General features: G+C 35.4%; 1 protein-coding gene across 14 annotated transcripts in view; it reads right to left on the bottom strand.

Annotated features, from left to right (window-relative positions):
* Window positions 1–23,638, bottom strand: part of STXBP4 (syntaxin binding protein 4) — a 76,514-nt gene that overhangs the window by 17,289 nt on the left and 35,587 nt on the right. For 12 of the 14 annotated variants that reach the window (XM_030013287.1, XM_030013286.1, XM_030013290.1 and 9 more), the window contains 3 exons: window positions 23,346–23,395; window positions 22,060–22,193; window positions 1,416–1,473 (listed from right to left, as the gene is read on the bottom strand). In XM_030013287.1, coding sequence (XP_029869147.1) covers window positions 1,416–1,473; window positions 22,060–22,193; window positions 23,346–23,395 — 242 coding nt within the window. Of the gene's footprint in view, window positions 1–1,415; window positions 1,474–2,733; window positions 2,876–14,100; window positions 14,184–22,059; window positions 22,194–23,345; window positions 23,396–23,638 lie in introns of those variants that run through there. The other 2 variants (XR_005932368.1, XM_030013296.1) reach the window with 2 other exon arrangements.

Here is a 23,638-nt window from a genome sequence, read left to right as displayed (position 1 = left end):
AATGTCGCCTTTCCTCTAGTCTCTGAAGAGTTTTGAAAAATTGTTTGCAATATCTTCTAAAAAAAATCACAGGTAACTCCTGACATAGACATATTTTTCTGTAATTTTTTTGTGGGGGTGCATAATAACTGCTCACTGTTGCAATGTCTATCCTGAACACTGGTCAGTAAAATTCACTAGTAGTTAATATATTTCTAATAAGCCAGCTATGAAGAGTATGGCTTTATCTTTGGCAACCCCTTGCAAATGTAGAAAGCAAACCCTATGGAAACTGTAGGCATAATTTCATAGGTTAAAAATCAAGAACAAAAAATAGTATATATGCAGAATATGAGAGAAGGCTTTTCCATCTGGTGCAGCTTCAGTGGCATTATCAATGGAATAAAAGTTGCTTAACCTGCAGCCAGTGATACTGTGAAATGTCAATATTCTGTGATACTCAAGTTAGTAAGTCTCCATTTAGCATCTAAGTGTAAAGTCTAGGGTATAATGACTTTTCTTCTAAATGAATGGTATGGCAGTTGGAAATCTCTTGATTATTTTGTAAATATAACTAAATGCCTTCAGTCCTGTTCCTTCACCCTCTTGCGGCAACAGAACAACTTACTCCCACACAAGGGAGCTGGATATGACATCAACTGCCCTGCCAAACATCAGTAACTTTAGATTTAGGTGAAACCAGAGCATCACCTTCTAAAAATCTAAAAGAATTCTAAGAATTCTTCCACTTTCCCAAAATATAAGGGCATTTTTAAAAATAGATATTTATACTTGTAAACTATTTAGGGGATGAGATTTTTTTTTTTTCTTATCTCCTGGGTCCATTATTGGGTCAAACACATAACTGGGGAAGTTTTCAACATTGTAGACTAGGGTTTTCAAAGACACCTGAAGGACTGAGAGACACAGTTCTCACTGGATTTCAGTTGGATTTGTGACTAAGCCCTCTGGACAGTGAAGTCACAAAACCCAGAAAAGAATAAGTGATGTTGGCAATAAAGATGTATACAAAGCATGTAATAAAGATGTATATACAACAGCTTTTGTTATTTGACTCATTTTTCCATTAATTCTAGGTTCAAAAATGTGTTTAGTTTGATGTGCTTTTATTTCAACTCTAACCCATTTTCCCTCTTGCTGTAGGGCAGGACCGACTCCCTGTTGTGGTTTAACCCCAGCCAGCAACTAAGCACCACGCAGCCGCTCACTCACTCCCCCCGCCCCCAGTGGAACGGGGGAGAAAATTGGGAAAAGAAGTGAAACTCGTGGGTTGAGATTAGAACGGTTTAATAGAACAGAAAAGAAGAAACTAACATTCTTCTCATACCTAGCTCAAAAACACAGCACTATACCAGCTACTAGGAAGACAATTAACTCTATCCCAGCTGAAACCAGGACACCCCAGAACTACTCACTTGATAAAATATTTGATTCCATCTGCTGTATAAGCTTCTTCCCATCCATAAGGCAGACCTAAGATGAAATAAAGAAATAAGATGTCTCTCAAAGCTTAAGTGACACAAAGAACAGTTTTGAAATGGTGTTAAGTTAGAATGCTGTCATTTCAAACCATGTCATAAAAAGATTATAAATGAATTCTTACTATTTTTGTAACAGGTAATAATACAAACAATACAATTTAATAAGTATTTGCTGTGCTAGAAAGCTATAAACCATTTGATGATACTTTTATTACTAGCATTTCTTTTGTAGAAGCTAAGAGTCTGGTCAAATTAGAGTGTAGCAGTTAACTCTTTTTGAACTTTTTACTGTAATTTACACCTATATGAAGTGACCACAAAACCCCTATGCCTGTGGTCGACTGAGGTCTGTTTTTACAGCTATTACATAGAGAAGCTAATAACTATACGAGGTAGAAGCCTGGGCAGAAGGAAATACCCTGCTATTTGGTTTATCACCAACTTTTGTGTTTATATATAATTCTTTGGGAATTTACACACAAACTCCAAGCCACTTAGAGACAGATTCAGAGAAAATATGTACAGATATTTGTACGTAGACTTATCTATGTCTACATATCCTGACAAACGTTAATTTACTAAATGCATTGCTTAATTTTGTGATTTACAGTAATGTTTCCAGGAGTTAAAGTATTTAATACTGAAAAGTTTAGCAGAAATTAAAATAAATAATTCTGAAAGGGTGCCATTTTTACATGCACTAAGAAATTGTGCTCTCTTTTCCTCTTTTGTAACTATCAGTCACGCCAATCTTAAAAACTCAGTCTTGGACTTTGTTCTTAGTTTGAAAGTCCCATCCATGAGAATGGTGAGTAATACTTTTAGTAGGGCGCTATATTATATCACTTCAAATTTTCATAGGAAACCTTTAACTTTTTTATTACTATTTGTTCAAAACCAAATGTTTGTCGAGTTTGAAAGGTGCTGGAGAAAGAAGCATCCGTCAAAGTGCAAAAATGCTCCTGACGTATGCTTTTGAGATACTGTATTCTAATGCATATAAAGGAAAGTGCAAGGTCCTGAAAAACCTCTCTTTTTTGGAGACTAGAAATATATATAAAATTAAAATATGCATGAAAATTGTATTGCAAGCGCTTTAGCTTGAAAATCATCTTGAAATGTTAGTGTCTTAGGAGTTAAACTATTTTTGTTCAAGTCACAGTATATCTCAAAGACCAGCTCATTAGAACCATCTGTGAGCCTGCTTTAGATTTAAAACTTTTATTTGGAAAATGTGCTGGACTGCACGCACCATATGATCTTTGAAAGCTGCTTCATACCAAGGCATGCCCTAAGTGCACACATATTTTTTTGGAATTTCTTTCTTAAAAGGCTCATTTTCTTTTCTCCCATCATCACACCTTTGTCTAGTGTGGTCCTTACTTCTTAAAAACCTGGAAAGGGATAACTTCAGTTCTCAAAGATAAACAGAGTTCATGACAGCTACGGAATCATGACTTGGCACAGCGAAGCAGGTACAAAGCATCTGAGAAGTAATTATACCTGTAGGCACCAAGTGAAGAGCAACAAGTAAGTCTACCAAAACTCCAGAATTCAGGAACTTGAAAATTGGTAATTGTAGAACAGCACCATTGCTGTTTAGTACAGCTTGAAAAGCAAAAAGCACACTGGACTAATTTTTTTCCTTTCAGTTTTACCCCGTGTTAGTCACTTATCTCAGGCTTCTTCCATTTTCAATTTAGCATAGATCTATACAGTCTGTTCCTCAAAACATGCCACCTACTACCTTTGAGAGAGAATAATCCACAGCTACTTCCCTTTAAATACAAGGTAGTTGCTGTGTAATGGTTTTCAGGCTGTGACTCCTATGAAGGAAGGAAGAAAAGAATGTTTTAAGTTATAAATATGCTAGACATGATCACTAGTTCTTCCTTCCTCTCCCATAAAAGATGGGACCTTTATTCAACATGGCTATTTTCTAGTGATTTAAATGGCAATAGGATTCATCCTTCAATTGCTTCCATCTGCCCTGGCCTTTCCTTATTCCTGCATGCAACGTGCATATACAAAATAAATGACAATGGATTTGCTGTTATGAATAAAACCCTCAGCATCTGCTCTGTGCTCACATGGATCCCCTACATCACCTGTTTCATTCACCAGTGATAATTACACTTTTTCCACTAGTAATTTGACTGAAATGATTATTTTTTTTTTTTCCCTTCTAAATGAAGAACAGCACTTAGGTAGCAATGATAACTGATGCTCTGTATTCTTTTCTTAACCATGAAAGACTACGCTTTTCAAAAACACTGAATACATTTGTCACCTATAAATGAGACTCTGGAGATTATCTCCACAGCTTTATTTGCCTTGACTTTATATGCATTGGATTGTATATCCTATCCACTCTTTATATGCTTCAAAGTTCCACCTACATCTGTAGGGTTTTTAATGCCTTTATTTTCCACATCTTTACTCTTTCTCCATTCATTTTTCACTGCTGTTCCCTTTATTCCTTTCCTTCACGGTTAGATTTGTACTTATATTTCTTGGTATTTCCCATGGTAGCCAGGAGGCTCTCATGTTTTGCATCGTATTTCCCTAGACATCATCTTTGCTTCCTTCAAGCTCACTTTCTCCATGAATCATTCATAATTTGATCTACTTCCTAGTGCTCTATTTTTTCACACAATCCAGGGTCAGATTTGTTGCCTGCCCTAGGACTTGCTTTGAAAGACTGCTAAGCTCTCACCTGGAGTAAATGGGAGGTAAAGGAGCTCAAACAGTCAGAAATATAGTCTGACAGATACAGGATTTAGCCTATATAAACTTGGGCAGTATTAGGTTTCCTACATATTTATAATTTCTTCTGTGAATTGCTACAGTCTTTGATGAAACTTCATAAATAATATATCTTGGCTGCAGTTGTCTGCATATATCATCTTAAAAAAATTACAGATTTACAGTATTTAAAAATAATTTCTTTTCAGCAGAAAATACAGGGCTTCTTGCTATTCAAATGTTTGTGATTATTTATCTTTTGCAAGGTAAAGAAAAGGTAAAACTGCAAAAGTAATTACGCATGCAAAAGAAATGGAGACAGTCAAAAGCCCAAATAGAATAAATAGTCTCCTGAGAGAGTGCATGTTAGCCAAAATACATAACCTACCATTATTTTGTTCCGAGTATATGCATTTAATTAGGGTTAATGCAAAAGAGATTTCTATAATTCTACGCGAAAAAGAAAAACAACGAACCACTTGCTGTTGTATGTATACCAGTAGTGTTGCAGCTGGTCACAGAGCAGCAAGGCAGTATCCCTGGTGACTGCTTGCCTCCTCAGCTGCGAGATGCCTGCTGTGATAACCACTACTGTAAAGTTAACATTACATAAAGCAGAAAGGAATTAAAACCCTAGGGCAAACAGAATTTTCCTGATACTTGATAAAGTGTGCATCTCATTGATCTTTATCACCTCCTTGGGTTAACAGGACAAAGAAAATGCACCAGCATCAATACTTGGTTGGTTGCAGTAAGTAGAAAGATAAGCATCAGCCCAAATTATAAACTGGTATGAAGCGACAGACATTGAGGATTTTGCCTACTGTTTCCAAGATGGAATGCATACACTCTCCCTCAATAAAAGCAGCACATAGCATGATCAATCAAAGTATGTCCCTAAGGGAAGAAGGGGGAAAATACAGATATGAGGAAAAAGCCCCATTTTACTGGGCAGTTATCAAACCTAGAAACTGTGCAGTAATGTAGTTGGCTGGTTTTTTTCCAATAAGTTAGTTAAAAAATATTAAAGCAAAAGAAATGTGGAGATCAGCAGATGAAACTAATAAAAGCAGATACCATAGCATGAATATTCAGTTGACTCAAAACTGACAGTTATTTCCCTAATGCCTAAATACTGCAGTCCAAATACGTTTTATTTTTCTTATTTTCTGACAAAATTGCTCAAAGGAAACGAGAGATTTAGAGACTGTAGTAAGAATTATTCAAAAATTTACTGTTCACTAGGATTCGATCTAGATCTGGCTGAAGTGGGACTATTTAGATGCTTCAAGATGGGACTATTTAGATGCTTCAAGATAAGTATGTCCTTAAGTGCCTTATTTTGGCCTTCAGGCCAGACTTTAAAACCCTGCTTCCATTATAAACAGTCATACAAACATTACTGATGAATTTGGAAACACTGCTTAGGGATAGCTGCCTACCAGAGGTGGTAATCTCACCCCAAAAACTCTTTTGTGAAGCATAAGCTTATTTCCAGCAGCGTTCACAGCTTTGTCATCCACCATAAAAAGGATGTCTGGCTACAATGCGTTTCCTGTTAGGGCTAAACAATCTCATGGCTGTCATTAAACCACCTCATCTGGAATTAATATAAAGTATCAAGCTTAAGGGATGTAATATCAGCTGGAATTCAAAAGCCACATAGTACAAGTATTCAGTATCACATTGAACACATTCTTTGACCAACAACAGAAATAAGGATGTCTTTTTTACATATCCTTTTACCTAGCTTGACTTTTTCAGTTAAACATATTTTTTTAAGTAAGAAAGGATGAGCGAGCTCAGAACTACCCTTTATTTACCTCCTTGTAATTTATTTATATTTAATATTAGATTCTCAAAAATGATGAAGTCTTTTAAGAAATAGGAATTACCTTCTATAAGTATTTCTGATTTACAAGATTTCCTAAAGAACACGATAAACAGTTTTCTCCGTCACTTGGTAAATGAGGTTTTGAATTCTGGTCTCTTTTCAATATCCACCAATTCAGCTCTTACCAACACTTAAACCTTCTTCATGTGTCCTCAATAATAACGCAAAATTGGTTAGTTAAGTACCCAAATGCCTTTGGCTCTTCTCTTTGAGCTATCTCGGCAATGTAAAGAGGATGGAAAGCTGAAGATCTGAGTTGCTGCTTCTCAGTTATGTGGTCTTGGACTCCTGAGTGCTACTGGAATATGGGAATATCCCAGATATGAGACTAGACGTATCATATGATGCAAGACCACTCACTCTTCTGCAAGTTATGCAATTTGACACAGCTAAAGCAAAAATTTGTGGAGAAATAGCCAGCCTTGTTTGTTGAGGGTGTTCAATGGGGTGCAGGCATAAAATGGCCCTTTGTTTTTTGAGGCTGTCAATAATATATACTGTATTGTACTGCTTATTTGTGAATTAAGAACTCAGGTTCAGAAAAGCAGCTTTCAGAAGTGAGTAGGCACTTCTGGCATTTGCTTGTGTGCCACTATTCTTTAGCCCATTTCAAGTGCTCTTCCCACAAACAAATGTGTTTCATTTTATGAATAATACTCTGCTAAGGGGACATTCCATTCCTTTCTTTCACATATCAAATTCCATTTTAAAGAAATTGTTCTTTTTCTTTTGTTGTTGGTAATTTAATAAAACAAAGATGGAGTAAGTAGTTTTCAAGTGGAGACATCTGGGAAATACTAGCAACTGAAATGTATGCTAATTTAGAGCATGGTTGGCAGATCGGCTTGTCTCCTTTCAGTCTTGTTCCTAGAAACCATGCTTCAGGAAAAATATTTTTCTTACTTTGGGTATTCAGGGCATGGTGAAAGATGACCTTGTGTTTTCCCATTTCCTATTAATCATATGATTAATAACTGACCCATCTATGTTCAAACTCATTAATCTCTTATTAAAACAATTACACATCAAGTTACAGTTTAGAATGAGAGTTATAAAATAGTTCGCTTCTCATGCTAAAGGATTATATAATCAACTTTAAGATCTTTATGGTAATTTTGAAATTACAAACTGTTACAAATGTCTTTCTTCTAATACTTGTCTGTGAATAACTTGGTACAGTTAATTAGAAACAGTATGGATACAACAGAAATTGTAATATATGAACAATGACCCGTCAACTGACTAATTTAAGGAAATATGAATTACCTCAGTCAGTAAATGTGATCAGACATTACTGTAGACATATTGCTCTCCTACCTAACAAATAAGGAAATCCAAATTTAGAACAAACTCTGCCCAGCGTGTGGACTTAAGTTCTTCAGAAATGAGTGAGAGCTATAGTCATCTGAGCAATGAGGTTGCTGCTATGTGTCTTCAAGAATTGCCTTCCTGAAACATTACTTTAAAAACGTACCTTTTCAGAAGCTGAATATTGGAAATACAACAAAAAAACCCAAACCTACATATTCTTCAAATAAAGACTAATATTCTCCTTTCAAATAAAGTTTTAGGTACTGTAGGATCCAAGCAATTTGGACCGTTATTAAAATGAGAAGCAAACAGTCTAGCCGATGCTCATTTTTATCCATGCAGGAGGTTAGTAGTGAAAGTACAAAATAAGCACAACAGGCTTAACAAGGGCAATAAAATACTTTCTTCTGCTTAGTTGATGGCAATCAAATGTGTACAACCTATTATACAGAAATGGCAGAAGTCACCAGAGCTTGCAGTACATACTTCACAATAACGTTACTATAGAACATTCTGACTTTTAAAGGGAATAGAAAGAGTACAGCCAATTCAGTACTGAACAGTCTGCTTCAGCAAATAGAAGCTGTTCTTCTAAGGTACACTGGGAAAGACACAGACTTTTGTGAGAACAGGGAAGGTAAATAAGCCACTAGCAACCAACAAAAAAAACCCATCGACTTTTGGATAAGTCCTCCTTTTAGCCCAGAGGTAAAACAGAAGATTCATGCCGTTACCTACTGTCACAGGCTAGAATCTGAGCATCTGCACCAGCTACTGATGTGAAACTGGGAACAACTTTTAGCATACAAAAAGCTGAAGAAAGACTGCATTCCTTGATATGCTGATGTGAAAGGAATTCAAAGTACTACTAGTGATTATTATTTTTGTAATGTAATCACCTTTCAGAAAAAAGGAATTCTTTAGCAACTTACATTGAGAAAAACAAGCTTATCATTTCAATATGCTTATAATACAAACAATATGTATCACATTTGGCTTACAATGCCTTTTCACATACCACAGCTTTGATAGTCAGAAGTTCAACAATCAATTTTGAGAAAGCCAAGATACCATTAAGCAGTATGTCCTTCAACACTATAGCTATTTTAGCCATGAATGTAATACGTTTATTTAGTCATTAGGTCAGGAAAGCGTAAGCCCTCAAAGGTAAGGGATAATGAAAGCAGAGAGGAGTTTAAGACTAGCTCATTCTGACCAAATACAAAAAGTTTGCATAACCTACTGGCTCATATTATTGTCTTTTAAAAATGCATTTAGGACACTGATTATCTGACAATTATTTTTGTATTTTTCACCTACACTGCTTCTTACTAAAACGCTACCGGCCGTCCAGTGAAAAATACGTAAGAAAGCAGTGACCAATCTCCCCAAATTCTTTTGTTTATTGTGGTTGAAGAATCTGTGGATAAGGTGGAGGCAATACAGAAAATCAGAAAACTGCAGAATGCAGAAATCTACCTCTTTCACAGAGAAGGCTGCAAAGAAAAAAAAAAAAAAAAAATCATACCAGTGCTCCTTATCCTCTAGTGGCTCCCATCTGCTTTAGTTTGCCAACAAAAAGATGTTTTATTTTAATGTTAAAGGCTGCAATAACAGAGTCTCAATTAGTGACACAGCAAGAGAAATACAGCACTCTAAGATCAGATAGGTATTAGTGCTCCCTGATAAGGTCTTAAAAATGGTAAGCATGCTTCCCATTACATTTTTTTTCAGTCTTATCCAGCTTTTAAAAAAAATAAAATTCCTTTCTATGAATTAATTGCAGGCTTTTTTCTACAGTCTTCCAATATTGACTATTAACATGATGCTGTCTATTTGTGACTGGTCAAGAACACATTATTATTTCCCTTGCTGATTGAATACACTACAAGTAATTTTTGAGGGATATTTGCATAAGTTAATTTGAAATTCATTTTGTTTATACCTACAAATCTTAAACTGCTGAAGAAAAGTCAGGAAACACATTATTTTTTATAAAATTAGAGAAATGGCCCATAACTGGGGAATTCTACACAAATGCCACGTAGGCTAAAAAAAAAAGTTAAATTCATAGAAGTAAGTACTCTCTTGAGAACATTCTTGTTCTGAATTGGCACAATCCACCTTCAGCTGATTAAAAAGAATCTGGAATAACACATTCTTATTCCAGAAATAAAAGCCTCTGCACACAGGGCATTCACCACCAGGACTAGGTAATTAGGAATAGCCTAGAATACTTCACTGTATGGCCCAGCTCTAAACCATTTCTTTTCTCCTCAGTTTCCCTACTCTCTTGCTCCCCTGATTACTCTGTTCCGGAATTCATCCATCTCCTCCTTTCTTACTGGATCAACTTCTCTTGTCACCATCTATTGTGCTATCCACCCACTTCCATCACTGTCATCTCACATTACTCACTGACGCATGTGATTGTTAAATATAAGCTTAATTAGAAAGCATTCATTGGTAACGAATTAAAATGACTGTCTAAAATTAGAATTGAGCAGAAATTGTCTGAGATCTAAAAAGCAATAGTATTACATGATATGCCTTTCTTGCTAAGTAATATCTTACTTTTTTTCAGTGATGATGAAATTAAACTGCACAGGGGGCTGGCATGAACCACCTACAATTGAAAGACACAGAACTACGCTCTGCTGAGCTCATTTCTCAGTAAGTACAGACCAAGGTAATACTTTTTCCTTTTGAAGCAAGAATTGTAAAAATACATTAATGCAAGATATCCTTTTAGCCTGTTACTGTAGCTACGTGTAAATAAAAGAAGGGTTTTATTTACAGAAAGACATGACTTTAAAGTCAGCATATTTTAAAAATAGTGTCAAAAGTTCTTAGAAACTAGGATAGATACCTTTCCTTTTTTATTATAAATCTGAAGGGGGAAAAAAAAATCCGCCGTGTGCCTAAATTAGCATACTTTATTTTACCTTAGCTGTAAAGGATTCTAACGTAATACCTGTAGCAATCACCAATGCAAGGCAAAACCTCCATCCTTAACTGCCAGTTAACGATCCATATGCTTTATGGCATGAGGTAGTAGATCTAGTATGAGGCTTATGCATATTTTAAACATCATTTAGGTCTCCTTCATAAGCACCAAGCAATTATGTTTTCCTCTTGCAAATTCTCCTTAAAATATACTTTTAAAAAGCTTCCTATATCATTCTTGGCAATCAACTTTCTCTGTACTTCTTTCCATTTAAATTATCACATTTGTGCACCATATATGTCTAAGTAACTCTGCTAGCCCTCAGCTTCTCACTCCTACCTACTGAAAAAAAGTGAAAAAATGTGACAACTGAAGGAACTGACAGAAAAGCATACCAAACCTTTTAGACAAGATGAGCACTGATAGCTTTAGCATACATTGACATTCGAAACAAAGGTCTGATCACCCCCCCCACCCCCCGCCAGCTTTAATCCAGCTCTCTCATAGCTGTGTAGCCACAGAAAATTAACTCAGCATTAACTGCACAAAAGTATGCACAGCTCCTTTGGTTCAGCTCCATACTGTAATGGTTACTTTATTTTTTGGTACCTGAAATAATGAGACAGTTGCTCTGTGGCTGATGTGCAGACACACATATCCACAGAGAGACACCGGGTTACCCACCTCTCCTCGTAACCAGCTGACTATGTCTGAACTGTGCTTGCAAATCAAAACAGGGAGGGCAGCCTTGAGTTTGAGACACTGATTCGGGATTGAGACCTCAAGGTTCAATTCCTGTCTCATCTGTGTGTTTCCTCTGTGAGCAATTTGCATCTCCATGCTATAAAATTTGGAAGCTTTTTTCCTCCCCTCTTATGTCAAAACTTCATACTATAATTAAGGATTAATATACCAAAATTCTAAGCATTATGTCAACAGAAATTAATAGAGGGACAATTTAGGAAGCATTTACTATGCAGTAAAATTGTTGGTTCTGGAGAGTTTTGACTTCAGTCTCTGTAGTTACCAAGAGCAAGAACAACTTGTATGGGAAGAGGCACAAAGTCAATTAATTTTTTCATAGTGGGGACACAGTGTGAACTAAACGAGTCCATAGACTTCTAAAGGTTTGCTCTTTAATGAAGTCTTCCTTCAGAGATACTGGAAATTAAACTAACGAGACTGCAATAATCTTGTTAGCTCATCTGCATTTTAAGGTATAATAATATCACTTACTTGTTTTTCATTATTAAAATGTTTTGATTTGAAAGTCAGTACAGACAGTGCCTATTCAAAAGCTGACTCATCTTTTCTCATTAAAGGGAAGTGAATGGAGAGAGAATAAATTGCTTTCCTAGCAGCAACAACAGAGTTCTGAAATCTAGGTCACATTAAAGAACTGTCTTAAATTCAGGCTTTAGACATTGAATTGTCTTTTTCCTTGCTGTGAAACATTTGGAATAACATACATGTTCAATCACCAATAAATTAAGTAGCAACTTGTTCATCATTGATACTTTAAATATTTTTTTTTATTTGATCAGGTTATAAAATTATTCTGTCTTTATTAGTGTCACCTTTTATATAGCTTCTCTACTTGTACACAATTACTGTAATGTTCTGATTCTCAGACATCAAATTAAACAAGTGGGGTCTAATTTCTAGGTCCTGCAACACTATCCACAAGTAAGACCAGTTAGGTGAAAACAATGTCATTCCTCACTCACATTCAACAAAATGTAGTTTTAGTCCAAGTAAGGAAAGTTCAGGGGTAATTCAGGATTTAAAACCCACCTGTAAATGGACATTTCTTTGAAATGTCATTGAAAAACAGGATTATAATTTTGTAAGAGCTTGACTAACTGGATCAAATATTTGAAATAAATAGGGTGCAATTCAATAAAGACAAAAGTAAAGTACTACTCCAGGAGCAAATAATCAATCAGCTGCACAAAAGCAAGAGGGGTCTGTCTAGCTAGCCTTTCGTTCAGCAGAAAAGGCTCTGAAGTACAGGAAAGCCCAAACTTAATACGAATTGCTAACATGAAGCTATCAGAGAAAGGGAACACCATTTGGGGACATAAGAGCTGGTGTGCTATATATTAAAGCGAACAAACTTATTGTTCCATTTTTGTCTCCCACAGGAAGATCTCAACTACAGAACTCAATACAATTTTGACGAATTGGAGAGAACTCAGAGAAATACAAGGGTGATGAAATGGCTAGAAGACATGCTCTGTACGGAAAAAAAATGAGCAAACTGGTATCAGTTTATCTGGGGGAATGGAAAACGGAGTGGAGACACGATATGGTCTTCAAATATGTTAAAAGCTGCCACAAACAGGAAAGTAGTAGGGTGTTTCCAATAACTATAGGGATGAAGACAAGTAGTAATGGGCTTAAACTGCAACGAGGAGGGTGAGGAGGATTTAGGCCAAAGGAAAAGCTTTCTAATGGCAAAGATAATTAAAGAATGGAATAGCCTACAGAAGCTGTGGAATATGCTAGACAAATACATGTTTGGATTAATATAGATATAATTCATGTTGCTGGAGGCAGGTGGATGCACTACCCAATTGCTGGAGGTCCTTTCTAGCTGAATCTTTTCTGATTCCTTGGTGGGAAAGTACTAGCTGAGTGCTAGTTTTCTAAACTTTTGCATAATTTACATTACACGCAGACATTTCTTCTGCTTCCCATTTGCAAGGCATTTTTATGTCTTATGTTCACAGGAGTAATACATTTTAATTATATTATGTACTGAACAACTCTTCACTTGTCTCCTTCCAAGTATTTATTGTAAAACGAAACCAATCCTGGCCAAAGAAACAGGCTTTATAATATGGGGTTTTTTAGGCTTGTCAGATAGCACCTGAACTCACACCCCAATAATAATACTAAAACCAAACCAAAACAACAACAAAACCACAGCCAAAGGTGAAACCGTGGAAGTTTTTTTGCTGTCTACGACCTTTCTAATAAACTATTCAACCTTGATTTGGCTTCACAGGCCTTATTTATGTAACATTACAGGTACTGCTTTTAAGTACAGGTATGCACTTAAATACTGCTATTTCAGCAGTCATGATGCTATAGCTCAGTGGTCTCAAATTGTTTTCAGTCAGTCATCACTACCCACCCTCAAAAATTCTCATAGATTATCATAATGAATCTTGTAATTGAAAAGAATGTAAAAATGCTAAGTTTCTGTAGACAAGCTGTAAATCAGTTACAAGAGTTTTGTGGTTCAGTGGCTGTTGACAAACTACAGCTTGGAAACCACAGCTATAATTCTAAATTACTTTGAAATATGTGGATAACCATGCATTAAAAATTTATTTTGGATCAAGTACACAGCACTGAAATATAACATCAAACATATAGTACCAAAATATAGCAACTACAACAAAAAAAGGCAAGAAACCAAAACCAATAAAACTTTTTTCAGAAAACTTTAACGGAGCCTATGCTAGCTGTCTCTATTAAGTTGATGCTTCCTCATTAGTCATTTTCCTTTTCTAATGAAACCTTTAAGAGGGTAAGCCAGTGTAAAGGCGCTACTTGACACTGTTCCACAGTCAAGGCACCAACTGACATTTTTGTTCAGTGAAAATGCACTGCATAAATATAACGGAGAGTGATGGTAAAACAGAAACAAAGTATTTTTATAAATCACTAACAAACTTGACAGTTATCTAAGAATGTAGAAGAATATTACCTATATTGTAATAGAGTCTAGTAGCAGTAGGTTACTATCCAGGAAGAAAAAAAAAGCTGCTTTCAGGATTTCCTAGAGATATGACACCTAGTCAGAAAAAAAAATATTTAATTCAGAAGACTTCTGTTAAATCCTTGCCTCCCCACCACCACCTCACCATGAATGAGCAAGTCAGCTGCTTCATGGCTCAAATTCCTCCTTAAAATGGAAATAATAATTTTAATCAAGGTGTACAAAATGATGGAAATAAAGTAGATCACGTTAGATTCACAGATTCAAGAATGGACTTGTCTCACAGTGCTCCATTTTTAATTTAATATCCAAGCACACTCATTTTAATTTAATTTAAATTGGAAATATTTTAAGAATTATACATTATTATATTTCTCAAGTGGAACGCTTCCTTTCTGTTGGAATGAAACATTTTAAAAATCTTGGACAGATTTTCCTTTTCGAACAGTTCTTGAACACTGTCAAAATTACAACTCTTCATTCTTATTTACCATGCAGGCAAGATTGGAAATTTAAATGATTTGCAGAAAATTCAAAGTCTTTCTGCAGTAAACAGTTATGTAGAATAAGCTTTTAAATTCTAGATGGTGTCCTTGTAAAATTGTATTAAATATGCTTGGATTCTTTTCCTAGGGACTACAGAAACCATTCTGCCTGTTATGCAACTTTGAATTTTAATTTTTCTGAAAGGACATAAGTTGTTCACCTTTGGGCTTCTCACTGTGATCTGATTTGCAGTGTGTCTAAAGAGTTGGTGATAAGCTATCAATCTTTTTATGAAACATTCTCATTTTCAGAACGGGGCAAAAATTCAGCAATGTCTATATTACAGGGCAAAAGCTCATCTCGTGTATTTGATGTTATGTATTGGAACAATTAAAATTAAGTCAAGGGTTATTCTCAGTTTACACCACTGAAGATGTAAAAGGAAAATTACTAAGTTTTATTTCAATTCCCAAACTATATTCCTGTGTTGCACTAGCAAAGTTTTCAGATCAGTAAAGAAATGTGGGTACTCTGCAATTTAATCAAAAATAATATTGAAATTTCTTGCTACTTTAATTTTTGGACAAACTATCAGTTTGTGTAGTAGCCACTGTTTCTGCATAGTGTCACTCACTCACAGTGTGTGGTTGATAGCTGGGACCTACGATCCCGAGCACATGTTGAACTGGAAGACAACTGACCCTAGCTCCTACAAAGGGTTCTGCCCAGCAGAGCTGGAAACCAGAAAACCACTGCCCCGCAGAGACTAGATCAAGTGATGCATTCAGCACCAGCATGAAGCTCCTGTCTGGCTCTTGTCGTGACCTATGTTGCCTTTACAAGATGAGACTGAGCAAACAAGAAAGCAACTAAATTCCAAATCCAAGACAAACTGGGAGATGCTTCAACTACATAAGGAAGAGGTTTTATGTCTCATGTTGCCTTCAGAACTCAGTGGAGACCAGGAAGACATGCTACAGGCACACCTAAGTCCTGCTCTTGTGTATAGAAAAAAAATCAATTTTGGAGCATCGTTCTTGAGAAGTCGACAATGTTTGGTATAATGCCATGATGCTACATGAGGAATACAGTGCCAATATTCTGTGGCAAAAGACAGCAGTCCCCATGAGCTCAAAATTCAGCATGATTCTGCAAGTAAATGGAGCCACTGATGACCAGGTCATATATTAAGATTACCGGTTTTGGTAACTGATGGTGATTCTGGAATTTATCTTCTTTTTTTCAAAATGTCAACTTAGAAAAGATTCAACAGTAAGAAGTTCATTTAATAACTTTATATTATTACTTCCTAAAAAAATGAAATTACCCTCCCATTAAGTATTTTTGTTCTGAGGAAAAAAAATCTTCAACCTTCAGGGACTAGCAAAACTCTGAAATTTTCCACTGGATAAAACAGTTGATAAGCTCTCTTTTGGGAAAACTCACCTCTTCAGTTGTTGTTGAAAGTTTCAAAGGAAACAGATTTTAATTTCACCAAATTAATATTTTCTAATGGAAGTACTGTCTCAGAAAATGTTTAATTTTCAAACAAACACAACCTCTTTATCTTTAAAGCATACAGCACTGATTTTAAGATTTAATTCTTTTGCTAGTCAAAAACTATCAAAAAGGGGAGCTGTACAGATGCATTCAGGATATACATTATATAATTTAATAGGTCTCTTCTATTTCTGATTTCAGTAATTCACTGAAATATTTATGGCCTTGCCAGAACAATGAATACAAAGAGTTATCTCTCTAGTTATCCATTATGCTGCTCCTTCCCAAGCAGCTCTTCCAGTAAGGAAGAAAAGGTACAGTTCTAGTTTATTAGCTGAAAGAATATTAAAAGTATGCTATCCTCCCAGTGCAGAATTGTCCCCACAAAGATGATCTTGCAGGAAATAATTTTCTATTTCTGATACTAAAAACATAAAAAGACAGAATGAGTTTCAGCAAATGCTAGCAATCAGGCAATATCCTTGGGGTCAACGGAAGACTCATATTTTGATATTCAGCCTCTGCAAATGCAACTTTAATATCACTAGCCTAATTAACAACAATCAGTTAGCCAGGGTATGCCGACCCATCTTACAATTAAATCTGGATTTTGATGTACAGACATAAAGCAAAAAGGTGTGGGGGACAGCCCACAATTACATGTCAACTTTTTCAGAGCTCTCCTGATGAACTACAGCCAACTATCTGTACAAAATTATAGCACTGTTGCATCTTTAATTTCAAGAGCAAAATAGTAATAATGTATACAGCATTAATTCTGTTGTAATAAACAAACACACCAGGGCTGCAACAAATAAATAAAAGAAATATAAATACTTAACAATATTAGCTCTTCTCAAAATAGCAGATTGTTATTTGCAAAGACATGCTACTCTACCTTCTAACTTTGTTCCACCCACACTGTCAAAAGAATGGGAGGGGACAACTAACACTTTGCTGAATACGGAATGGTTTTGGCAACTGACCATAACTTAGTTAAAAAACACCTAAACTGAAAAAATGGATAGATTCCATATTTTAGCTTTTAATGCCCGAGATGTGGGACTTTGTCTGTGGTCCAAAAATCAAAAGCAACTTAAATATCAAGAGAACGAGCACTAATGGATGCTGATCACCAGCAGTCTCCATTGCCTTCTTTTTATAGATAGTCAGCGTGCAAGGAAAATGAATACAAAAACTGGGCAACTAAACTTCTGCCTGTAGGATCTTCATAATCAAATGTATAGTGACTAGCAAGATCAGTATCAGTAAGGTAAGTGGGATTTTTGGAAGCTATATTAATTTGGAGATCATTTTAGTGAACTTCAGCATGATTGCCATGTGTCAGATCCCAGGCTGACAACAGATTAAAGGAACATGATGGGAAAAAATAGTTCAAGGTGCACTGCTTGAGTTCCTGCTGAGCAGAGAAGCAGGCTTCATAGCATTTAATGGATACTGATGACTGGGATTATATCAACAACAGCAAGGTTGTATTTTTGGATAGAAATTTCAGAGGCAGAGTGAGGAAATTAGCAGTCAAAATACTTGAAAGCTGCATTATGCTAGTGCACATTTCAAAATGCCGATTGCCTGCTCTTTTATGAAGAGATAAGTATGTTCCAGGGTTAATCAGATTTTGGCCATTACCAGTACCAAGTGTATTTCTTTTCTAATTTTGTAACAGAAAAGAAGAAAATGCTTTCTCAATTCTTTTTAGCATGATTTGCACCATATGGCGTACTAAGTGCTATAGTTCTTTCACTAAGGCATTATTATCCTTTGTATGATGAAAGTAATTTTATGTCTTCAGGAGATGCTTGTATTCTACAAGGCAGAAAGGCCTCTCAAGACTTAGTGTCTAAAAATAGCTTACAGTCTTTCAAGAAGATGAAGGATGAATCTTTCAAGGGATGAGCTTGATTATTCTGTTTATTACTTTCTTATTTGCATTTTTGGATCTTGAGGATCTTGTAGTAGTAAGCACTGGATTTTTTTTTTTTCTTTTTTCAAACAGAGTCCTCACTTGAAGAATCGCCAAACTGACTTCACATAGCTGTCATTCAACCTACAAAGCTGAAAACCAATTTGCAGCATTATCACGAGGCAATATGTACTTAGAGATCTTCAGGAATACACTAAACTTCTTTAAACCTCTTCTCTCAGGCAAAATGTCGTGCTATTATGGAGGAACAGGACAGTTTGTGTGGCTAATTCATAAATATGTCACTTTGACCCAGTTGTCAAGGATGATCTTTAACAAGGGAAGCAGTATTCTTTTGGAAGAACACTCTACAACCTTGTCTTTGCACTGAGACTTTATTTCACATGTATTGTAAATGAACTGAAAAGATATTTTGGTTAGGGCTCCTTTACTTCATGTTGTACAAAACGAAGCAATTAATGAAAGAGAAGTTCTATTTAGAAGGTAAAATATATCATGATGGTTGCCCAGCTATATATTTTTATCCACTTAGCAATTTCAAAAATATTAACTCCAATTCTCTAAGAATTCATTAACAAATTATTATGCTGTGGACATCTTTCCAGAAAACAGGAAAACCTTCAGTCTGCAATGTAATGTCCATTATACTTTTTTCTTTGATGTATATTTACAAAATGCTACATACACGAGAGCCCCCTTTTTATGACAGCCCATCTGCAAGAAAACTGAAGATCACATGGGAAACATTTTGTGAGAATCTGGCATAGAGCACTGCAGACAGAATGCTATTAAATAGTTACTCTGCCTTAACTACTTTTTCTGAGAGAGAGAGAGAGAAAGCGAGCGAGGTTTAAAGCCTTAATCTCATACACAAGCTCGTCAGAGCCCAAATCTATCTGTAATACTCTCCAAATCAGAATGAACTCAGAAGGATGACGTTCAATCTTTAAATCCTTCTCTGCAGAGCTATTTTTAACTCTCGGGTTCATAAAATGGATCCCTGCTGTGGCTCCAGAGCTTTCTAACATGTATCCTACCTATTATGTTTGACACAACCACATGTTACAATTCAGTTGCATTTAAAACTAAAAGTTTTCCTTGCATGATTTCCCGTGTAGTGTGATAGAAACAACTCAATGTGACAGAACTGTACCATTGTCACTGGTGGAAAACCAATTATCTCCTCTCCTGGCCAGCGTTACTCTTTTCACTTCCACCAGTAACTCTAATATTCTAATATTCTGAACACTTCTGAACAATTTTTTTATCTTCTTATTTTGCTTTCTTCTCCATAGAGTGATGTAATAAATAAATGTTGCATAAATAATGTCAAATAAGACATTTTTCGTATCTTGAAACATTTCCTCAACAAATATATTTATTCAGTCCCTTTCTAAATTAATTCCCAACCAATGTAAAAAGGATATTCAAATCTTTGATTCAATTATTATTGTCAACCATGATTCACCTTTCCAAAAACTCCTGTAATGTGTCAGGCCATTTCTGTTCTATTTTTGCAAATCAGTCCATCTAAGCTGGATTAGAACTGACATGTCTGCTCAACTATAGGTAAATACGATCAAAATACACAATCATTTCAATGATCTGAATAGGGGATCATATAATAAGCCATAGTTGTTTCTTAGATTTCTAACTGCATGCAGTTTATTACAGTAACTGCTCATGAACTAGCATAATTTTTACCAATGCGAACAGATTTCTGTTAATGACCCGAGGATATACATGTATCTCCAAACGAAACTGCAGGCTACATTCACTCCCTACAGCAATAAAATCTTCATTAAGACACTTTGATACACGTTCATGTAAATTCAGAAGAATAACATTTTGTACACATTCCGGTATGAAAATAGAGCATTACAGTCAGGAAATTCTTCTAGTTTTACATGATTCTGGAAATCTTCATATTCCTCATTTTGGCATTAATTTTCTGCTTTAAGTTTTCCAGGAAAAAATGTACCCTGGACTAACTTTATATTCTAATTATAGTTTGATGAAGGTGCACACTGAACTGACACTGAACCTGCACTGTCCTCCGGTGCTATGAATGATTTATTCTGCCAGTTCGCATCCAATTTTAAATAAAAATATCTATCTTCTTTGCTAATGAACTGATACCAGATTTGAAAGCTCTGGAGGATTTGCTTCCTCAAGGGCATTTCCTGACTTCAAAACTCACATTTAAAAATCCTTAACAATAATGCCCTGATTTTCTAAAAATTTGAAGAAATCTTCTCCTTCTGATGCATCCTTCGTATCTTGGAAGAAGGATCTATATCTGTGTGGTTTAAGATACTGAGTTATTAAAGCTTATATTCCATAATCCTGTTGACTTAGACTGCTTTTGTTTAAAGCCCATCAAGGAAATGAAAATACTCCCACCAATGAGTTTCAATGAGTTTCAGGTAATGTCTTTTGAGACAAGGAAACCCAAGTCCCTAGAATCCCATGTGATGCTTACTTCTGACTTCTTCCTCCTAATGTTTAGGTCAAGATGATCTTGAACTACAAGAAAGTCCTTGGTATATTGTTTTTGGAAGAGTGATGAATGCTATTAACAGAACCAAAAATACTTTTTAATATTACACTTCCGTTTTTCCTTTCATGAGGTCTTTGCTAGAAAAAAGCCTGTTGAACCCAAAAGTAAAGAGATTGTGCAAAAGGCAAGGGAAACAGAAGAACAAAAGTGAAAAGAAAGATTGAATCCACTGAGAGATCTCTAAATGATCTGCTTTGTGGCAGCAAATCACTGAAGTCTCCAGTACCATCCACTGGCTTTACTGCACTCTGTAACAGGCAACTAATTTCAGCTTGCATAGAACTTATCACTTGTCCAGTCAGCCTTTCTAGAATGGGATGAAACGTATTGTGTATCTCTGAATTATTAGGTCTTTTCAGAAATGTCTACCTACTCCCAGGTTAAACCTCAGAAGAATAAATATTTTCTTGATTTATTAAACAACCGTATTCTTATTAAAAGCTAGTAAAAGAACAGTAAAAGAGGAACAAAATTCCTCTCTTTGGCTTAATATAAACAGAAGAAATTTTTAACTGACAATTAACAAAACAACATACATGCTATCAGATAAGGAAATATTCTTCCAGAAAAATGCATTGGGTATTTATGATCCAAAAAATATTTTGTGACTTCATTATAATTCAAAACACTGTTTGTTACAAAGATTTATTTAATTTACTTTTTTGTTCTTTGTTTACTCTATATATTTTCTGTATAAGTCTCACTATTATTTATTCCACAACCTTCAGTGAATTAGAAAATATACCGACCTTACTTAAATAAGGTCATTATTATTCCACCCATTTGACACTGGTAAAACACATGCAATAAACTATCCTGGGATATCTGCTTAAAGTTAAGGAGGAAATGCACTTACTATTTTAAGGGTATTAACAGGGAAAACAACTTCTAACTCTAAACAGATACTAGTTTTTCCTCATTCTGCATTCTATATCAGTCCTAGGAAGTACTGACTAAATCTTAAGCAGCTAGAATTAAGGCAGCTCTGTAATCTTGGAATGAAATGAAAAAAATAATACAGTGAACCAATTCTACTGGGTGAAGCATACAACAGAAAAGTGGCCAAATCACCACATGAAAACAGTCCAATTGTAGGAGAAGGTTCTGACTGTGGGTAGGGTAAGTTTAGGTTATGGTAAGGGTTAGGGTTAGAAAAACAAAGGGGATAGCCCTTAGCAGCAGCAGCCCTTTTCCTGTGTTTGTAGGTCTTCCACCATTCTGAAAGACACTGGACTCTGGATCCCCTACCTATACCACAGCCCTAACCCAAACCAAACAGAACCTCTACTCAGGATCCTTCTTCCATATTTAGGAAAAAAAACCCACATGGGTGATTACTGAAACATGCTACTCTCAGTTAGCAAGCAAGATGCTAAAGCCACAACATCTGATAGAAGAAAGGAAGTATTTATGCATGTGTATACATGCAGACACGCACACGAAGACACACACTCACTCACAATCTACTTCCAAAATGGCACGGACAGACTTAGCAAGGTCTCTCGCTTCTGCTGCAAGAGCTGTTGTGACAGTAGGTCCAATCCTTCCCAACCGTGCAAGAAGTGCTTTAGCAGACAATGTTGTTCTTCTGTCACTAAAAGAACAAAAAAGAGTGTTTATTTGTACAATTATGAAAGAAATGGTTATTTTAATAAAGTAAACTGGTATTTCTAGATTGGTTTTGGTCTCATTGTATGAACAAAAAAGATTCATATTACCAAATTGATGAGTTTGCCTTAGAAGCAGTTCTGTCTGTACAATAAAGGTATTAGGAAAGTTCAATTCAAACAACATTCATGTCTCAAAACCTAGCGTCAAGAACTCAGTGGGTGTCAGGAAAGTAACTTACAAGTAATTTTCATATTAGCATTTAAGAAGGGACACAGCTTTAGGGGACCCAATTCTTATCTTTTACGCTGTTAGTGAGTCAGTTTGTCACCTTAGCTTTGTGTTTTATATTTCAATCCATTTACTAAAATAAAGTCTGAGAACTTTATAAAACATGCAACATCGCTCTTGTGCGGTGCCAATGCAGGGAACTGCATTTAATTGATTAGGATTAGCATGTGAGAACACAGATATCTACAGTATAACAGATGATCTGATCCTGCAGGTTTTTTTTGAAATAAAGTTCCAGATAACTTCACTTAGATAAATTTGATTTCCTTGAGAGTTTTACTTTACTGTTACATAAATATTAATGGAAAGCTATCTGGGATATATAGGCACAATCATGCGGATATTCTGAAGGACCAAAGGCTGCTCTAAATCTTGTTGAATTTTCCTAGGTACATTTTTAAACAAGAAAAGTAATACAACTTAAATGGGTATACATGTTATCAATTTATTTATATGCTACTGGATTAATGATGATGCAAAATTTCTTGGGCAAATCTAAAAAAAAAAAATTAAAAAAAAAATTATAACCGACTGTTAAGGTTCCTTGCAATTCTAACTAATCCTTAGTATGTTACAATTATTTTATGGGACCATCCAGACAACCATAGCTATGTAATTACTAACAGTTTTAATTTGATTCTGAGGTTTTTAACGAAGCTGTATCTGGAAAGCCTAGTTTGTAATTCATGCCATTCCCTCTCCTCCAATAAAATGACACTCAGAAACATACAGCAAAAAATATAGGAAAAATAGCTACAAGACAGTTTTTGGAAACTTTGAAACAATCATAGACTTTTTCAACATTCATATTGCCATTTCAATATTAATAACTATGCCATTTCATTACCTTAAAACTGTCGAGGAAGTAGAGTTATCTGAAAGTATTTCATGCACAACCTGTTGGCCATAGTCAAGAAGTTAACAGCTTATAAATTGACACAGTCAAAAAGTTAACACCTTATTATTTGATGTTCTATTTGGGTGTGGGGGATTTGATTTGTAATTAAAAAGTCTAGTCTCTCCCAGCTAGAAGTGTAAAAGTAAAAACCAGAACACTATAACCCCTTTAAATGCAATAAATGTAACAACATAACATTTTTTGTTTCATAACATTTCAAAATATTATGAAATATTACTTCT

This window comes from Aquila chrysaetos, chromosome 5 (genome assembly GCF_900496995.4).
Source record: "Aquila chrysaetos chrysaetos chromosome 5, bAquChr1.4, whole genome shotgun sequence".
NCBI classification, from domain to species: domain Eukaryota; kingdom Metazoa; phylum Chordata; class Aves; order Accipitriformes; family Accipitridae; genus Aquila; species Aquila chrysaetos.
The sequence above is the reverse complement of the archived record's forward strand: the minus strand, read 5'-3'. Positions and strand labels throughout refer to the sequence as shown.